General features: G+C 61.2%; 1 protein-coding gene across 1 annotated transcript; it reads right to left on the bottom strand.

Annotated features, from left to right (window-relative positions):
• Window positions 1-1,014: 1,014 nt before the first annotated feature.
• On the bottom strand, window positions 1,015-2,283 carry EMIHUDRAFT_112195 (hypothetical protein; the record flags this gene model as incomplete). The annotated part of the gene is made up of 2 exons (XM_005785104.1): window positions 1,015-1,760; window positions 2,145-2,283. 2 exons carry the CDS (start codon window positions 2,281-2,283, stop codon window positions 1,015-1,017), a joined length of 885 nt encoding a protein of 294 aa, XP_005785161.1.
• Window positions 2,284-6,000: the final 3,717 nt, after the last annotated feature.

The following is a 6,000-nucleotide window of genomic DNA, read 5'->3' as shown; positions in this document are numbered from 1 at the left end:
GATCAGTAGTGCTAAGATAGAGGCTGCCCATACGAGCGCAAGAGCTACCTCACTCGCTCGGACCGTCCCCCTCTGAAGCCGGTTCCGCAGCCCGCGAGATCCGACAGCGTAGCCGTGCCGCGGGTCCCTACTGCCGAGTGCCACAAACTCCCCGCCGAGCGTGCCACCGACGGCGTCCTGGCGGAGGTGGTGGAGTGTGAGACCTGAGGCTGCGGAGGTGACGCCTGAGGTACCGGGCCGTGCACGGCGACTCAGCCGGCGACCGCCACGGGCTCAGACGAGACTTGTCGACGCGTTCCGGCTCAGCTTCACCGTGGTCCTCGGGCGTCTGTCGACGTCAGGACCACCCATACAGCTCGCGGGTTTGAGGTCGCAAGAGCCAAGATGGTGGCGTTTGGACATCCCAACCATCACACAAGACAGCCTGTAGGTGGTGGCGGGACGGCGCAGTGTTTGTGGCACTCGGCAGTAGGCACCCGCGGCACGGCCCCGCTGTCGGCTCTCGCGGGCTGCGGAACCGGCCCCAGAGGGGGACGGTCCGGGCGAGTGTGGCAGCTCCTGCGCTAGTATGGGCAGCCTCTATCATAGCACTACTGATCCTGGTCATTAGAGCTGCCAGGGATAGCGTCAGGAGCCGGTAGGAGTCAAAACCCCTCATATTTGAGACATCGTGTCCCATATACTCGCAAAACGAGCCTTAGAGCCGTACTCGCACAACATGCCAACACGAGACGTCAGACGAACATCCATGTGGACCCAATGCCCCGGCGCGTGCGGCCCTTTTTCGTGTTTCAATCCGTACTTTATAAGCTTATAGGAGCGGCCCTACGCCCTTTTTCGTGTTTCAAAAACCGAAGGGGCTAAACCTGAGAACCCCTGTACGTCTCTCTCACCCTATACGTCGAGCAGACACGATTTCTTTGCAGTCGCCTCCTTCATCTAACCTGTATACGAGCAGACGGTTGGCGGCGACGTGTGGCAACGAACCGTTTAACTAATAGCCGAAGGTAGGGGTCAACCCTGTACGAGCGCCGCGGCCAGTGTCGTGCGGCTGAGACCCTTCGCCGTGTTCAAGCCGAGCGCACGGTCGAACTGTGCGGTCGCCACCCCGACCGCTCCGAAGAAAGTCGCGTGGCTGAGGTCGCTCTCGACGAAGCTGGTCCGCGAGAGGTCTGCCCCGTCGAAAGTGGCGTGCCGCAAGTTGGCTTGCTCGAGCTTCGCCTCGCGCAGAGTCGCCCCCGAGAAGTTCGCGTGCGGCAGCACGGTCTGGTCAAAATCGCTCCGGTCTAGCTTCGCGCGCACGAAGCTCGCCCTCGCCGCCACGGCGTCCTTGAAAGTCGTTTCGAGAAGGCGCGCGTCGTCGAATGCAGCGCAAGTCATCTCCACGCCCTCAAAGTTCGCCTTCCACATATCGAGCCCGCGCAGATCGCCGAACGCGAGATCCTCACACTGAAAGTTGCCGGTGCTGCTAAAGTCGGCCTGTGGGCCGGCAAGGAAGCAGCATGCGCAATCGGGCGACGGCTTTGGGCACCGGTCGAGCGCCGCTGCGTAGGTGGGCTTGAGAAAGCAGGAAGGGCCGTCCGGACGCGGCACCACGTGCGTCACGGCGGCGGCAGCGCGGGACGTGTAACTGTACACGTCGATGAAGTAGCACTCGTGCTCGGTGCCGCCGCTCGCGCCCGACCGCTGCACTGTCTCAATTGCGCCGCACGACAGAGCGCGAGAACACTCGGCTTTGCAGGCCTCGAGCGGCGTGGTGCCTACGAAGTCCTTAGCTGGGCGCCGCCACTGGTGCTTCCGCGACACCGCGGAACCTGCACACGCGCCCTGCTTGCTGCTCCTGCGCCCGCCGCCCACACTGTTGGGCGGAAGCCATTCCCCCATGGAGGCGGAGACAGGACCGCGCAGGAGCAACCGGGCAGGCGACGTCGGGATAGGTGGCGGCGCCGAGGACGGCAGAGGAGCCGCCGCCGTGAAGACCTTGTCGGAGCAGCACCCGTGGCAGGCGCATCCGATCAGTGCGAGCGTCGCACAAGTTGTCGTCCGAGACAGCGCCGCGCAGGTGGTTTTCCCACAGGCCGTGTTGCACGCAAGCGGCGGCGGAGGCGGAGGCGCGACAACTTGGCAGCAGCGAGCGCAGTCACAGTCCGAAGCAACCGCGTTGAGGGCATTCATCTCGCCGCACGACATGATGGTGTAGTAGTCCTCGCACGTCTTGCCGAGGCAAGGAGACTGGCATCCGCCAGAGAAAGCTGGAGCCGCAGTGGCTGCCGCTGCAGCCATGCCGCCGCCGCCGCCAGCCACAGCTGCAATCGCGGCCGCTGGACTCGCTGCCGCAGTGCTGCCCACACCACTCGCAGCAGCCCACATAGCACGGTAGGAGGCGGCAGCCGGGCTGGCGGCCACGGTTTCAAAGCAGCAGCCCAGACAGTCACAGCCCAGCACCGTGGCAGACTCCGTGCAGCTGAAGAGGCCGCTCAAGCCGATACACGTGGACAGCGCGCACGTGCGCTGGCAAACGGCCGGCTCGACAGCGTCGAAGCAGCAGCCGCCGCACCGGCAGCCAAGCACTGCCGTCGACCTCGAGCATGTCAGTTCCTCGAGGAAGTCTTTGCAGACTGTGTTGACGCCGCCCGGCGGCACGCAGGGCGTAAAGCAAACGGCCTTGTCGTACGCGGAGCCCGGCAGCGCCAGGAAGGCCACGAGAAGCATTGTGCAAAGCGTTGACTGACTGCCGAACACAGGTCGCTTTGACACAGGTCGCGGCAGATCTTTTTTCTTTTGAGAGCGCCTTCGTTGTTAATATTGCGAGCGGTCCCAGTCGCACACACGCACACGCCACACCGCACCGCGCGCCCGCCCGCTGCCCCACCCAGGCGGGAAAGAGATGAGGAGATGGGACAGCAAAGGAGGAACCCCAAACACGCGCAAAGTCGCGCGCGGCAGCGTCGACCGCACGGCCTACTCGCCCAAGTACTCGCTCTCTTTTATGTCCCACCATGCAGAGCGCATCTCTCTCTCTGTTGTGCGAGGCGTGAACCGCGCCATTCGCTCTCACCTGGCAACCCTGTCTGCACGTCTCGCGCGCGCGTGAACAGGGCTCCAGGCCCCAAATGACGTGTGAGTGTTAGAGTTGTTTGGTATTGCTAAAAATCTCTCTCAAACACGTATGGGAGGGTTCAGTAATGCGTCACGCTGCCCGGCGTCTCTCACTTTCCGGGACAGCCCCGCCCTTGTGAGGCAGGAAAGTGACGGCTACCCCGTACGCCCTGGTGCTGCTACCCCGACGCCGACCGCCCATTCGCCCCTCCTCGTTCCCACCTCGAATCCTCCGGACCCCGACAAGCCGCCCGACGTTGTGGGCCTCTGCCCTGCACGCCCCCGCCCCTCGCTCACACCCCGGCCCGACACGCACTCTGCCCCGCACGCCCCCGCCCCTTCTGCCCCTCGCTCACGCCCCGGCCCGACACGCACATACAAGACAAACCCGGCGTCCTGCTCTCAAAAGAAAAGAAAAAAGGGGATGAGGAGACCAGCGGGGGAGACTCCCCGCCTATGCAAGCCCCAGAGAGGGGCCGCCATCGCCGAAGCTGTGCCAAAGCATAACTCCAAAACCCGCAGCGGCCCAGGGGGCCTTGGGGGCAGCCTGCCGGACCGCCGCTGCACGGGGCTAGGCACCAGAAAATGAGTGGAATTGATGAATTGGGCCGTTGTCCGTGCCTCCCCTCTATACGTCAGAGTGGGACCTACGCCGCGCCGGGAAAGGGGCGCGCCCGGTCCTCGACGGAGCCGCGCGCCCCAAACGACCCAGGCGGCGACCCTCAGTCTGGCCAAAAGGCTGTCTGCGGAAGGCCTGGCAGCGCGTACTCGCCTCCTCCGCGGCCATGCCCTCCGCCCGGGCGAGCGAGGAGCGGGGACACAACCATTTCTGGAATCGTGTGTCCCCGAATGTTTTTTTGTTTTTTTTTCTTTTTCCCGGGAATTTTTGCCCATTTCCGGTCATCTGACCGGGGGATTCTCCCCAAACCTTGCTCGGCTGATCCAGCACGGGCTGTAGGCCGTAGGCCAGCCCTGGGCAAAGAAACCAGTACCTCATCGGGCTTCCCTGAGCGTCACAGCTCGGTGATCGCGCCGGCCGGACACCACTGAGACGGCCGTTCCGGGCATTTGAACGCGACCTTCGGGAGCAAAGACATGGGCTCTATGGCTCAGACTGGACTCCTCTTGGTCCCTTCTGATGCCCTAGACCACACCTGGGCCTTACCCGGGGTTCTAGGGGGCGGGCTGGGTTTGCCCCCCCGAACTGGCCCGAGGGACCTTAACTCTGTCAGAACAGATTGTCAGAACAGCGAACTTGGACTCGAAGTTGAAAAGGGAAGTTTGTGTCAGAACGGGGACCAAGTTTGTGTCAGAACAGGGCCTACGCCTCAACGTGAGAGTGTCGCGCAACTGGGAATGTCAGAGCCCCTGAGCTGTGAAGAGAGGGGAGGATTTTGCGCTGTCAGAACGTTGTCAGAACACTGTCAGAACACTGTCAGAACGCTGTCAGAACGCTGTCAGAACGGCCAGGTCTCTGTCAGAACATCTGTGGGAGCTCCACAAACCAGGTTAGCGAGGGCGGCGAGGCACTTAGCTCCCGTCCGACCGCCCCCGCCGCAAGCAACTTGAGAAAGAAGAATTTTAAAAATCAAAGTAAAAGAAACCCATTCAAATAAAACACCGGACGTTGGTTGGGGCAAAGTGCACCCAAGCTAGTATCTCCATCATGCCCGATGTCTCATCCCCTTCACATTTATGTAACCACATCAGTCGCTGCTGCTGCGCATTCCATCCCACGGCCGGGCTGCCACCGCCCACCTCGATCGAGCTGGGGCTTTGTGAAAACAACTTCACAACACGGCCGTCACACATTTGTGGTGTTGCGTCGTAGCTGGGCCCACCGGTGAGATCCGGTGAGCTCGCTGGCGGCCTGAGGACCTCTCCCTGAGGACCTCTCCAGTGGCCATCATGATGAGAGGACCTCTCCTTGTGTCAGTCAGGTCTCAAGACCTCTAGGGAGGCGAGGAAGGGGAGTCACGCCTCTCGGCATGCCCTTCCGAGTTTTGCCATCGGTTGGGCTCGGTCTTGGGGTTGACGGATGCCTCTTGGGGTAAGCGTGTAGCATGATGCCTCCGTGAGGACCTCTCGTGAGGACCTCTCCCTCTCGCGAGCATCTTTGAATGCTTGGGCGGGGAAGAGGAAGGGGCGTGCGACAAGCAACCTGCTCGGGCGCGTCGCCTCGCTGGGGCGCTCAATCATGGGCCGCTGACCGCCTATAGGTCTCGCGTTTCGCCTGCGTAGTCGAGACAAAAGCACGCGCTCGGATCATGGAGAAAGAGAATGGAATTGGTTAAGCATTGATTGAGTTGTTTGTGTGCACTATCTTTGACGTGTGCTTCGGCTGCATGTTGTCCCAAACCGGTTTCCCTCAAGCTCATTGATTGGTAGCCAAAATCTTGTTGTCTCATCAAGCTTGATCCAGCGTCATCAAGATGAACAAAAACAGGGCGCCAGGCCCCAAATTACGTGTGAGTGTTAGAGTTGTTTGGTATTGCTAAAAATCTCTCTCTCAAGATGCACAAAATTGTCGATTCATTAAAGTTCGGGTTCGTCTTTCTTTTTTCGCTCTTTTTCCTTTTCGCTTTTGGTTGCGGCTCTCTTGTCGCCGACGAGGCGAATCGAGGCTAGAGAGTCCTCTGCAGGTGTGCAGAAGGCCTCAGGTGTTGTAGAAGGTCTCACTCAGTCAGGTAAAGCCGTAGGTCACACGTGTCTCAAAGAGTCGCCTCCATCCACCTAGATCCTAGTGAGCAACCCAGTCAGTCATGGGCTATGAAAAGTAGACATTGTGGTTTGCTGATGAAGGCCTGCGGGCCTTCTGGACATTCTGGACATTTGCTAAAGCTTGCTACTCGAGTAAAGCACCTTCTGCGGGGGGGCCCGCCCCATGGGGCGGGGGCAGGT

Source organism: Emiliania huxleyi (assembly GCF_000372725.1).
Source record: "Emiliania huxleyi CCMP1516 chromosome Unknown EMIHUscaffold_164, whole genome shotgun sequence".
Classification (NCBI taxonomy): Eukaryota; Haptophyta; order Isochrysidales; family Noelaerhabdaceae; genus Emiliania; species Emiliania huxleyi.
Note: the sequence above shows the minus strand (reverse complement) of the source record. Positions and strands in the feature narration are given on the sequence as shown.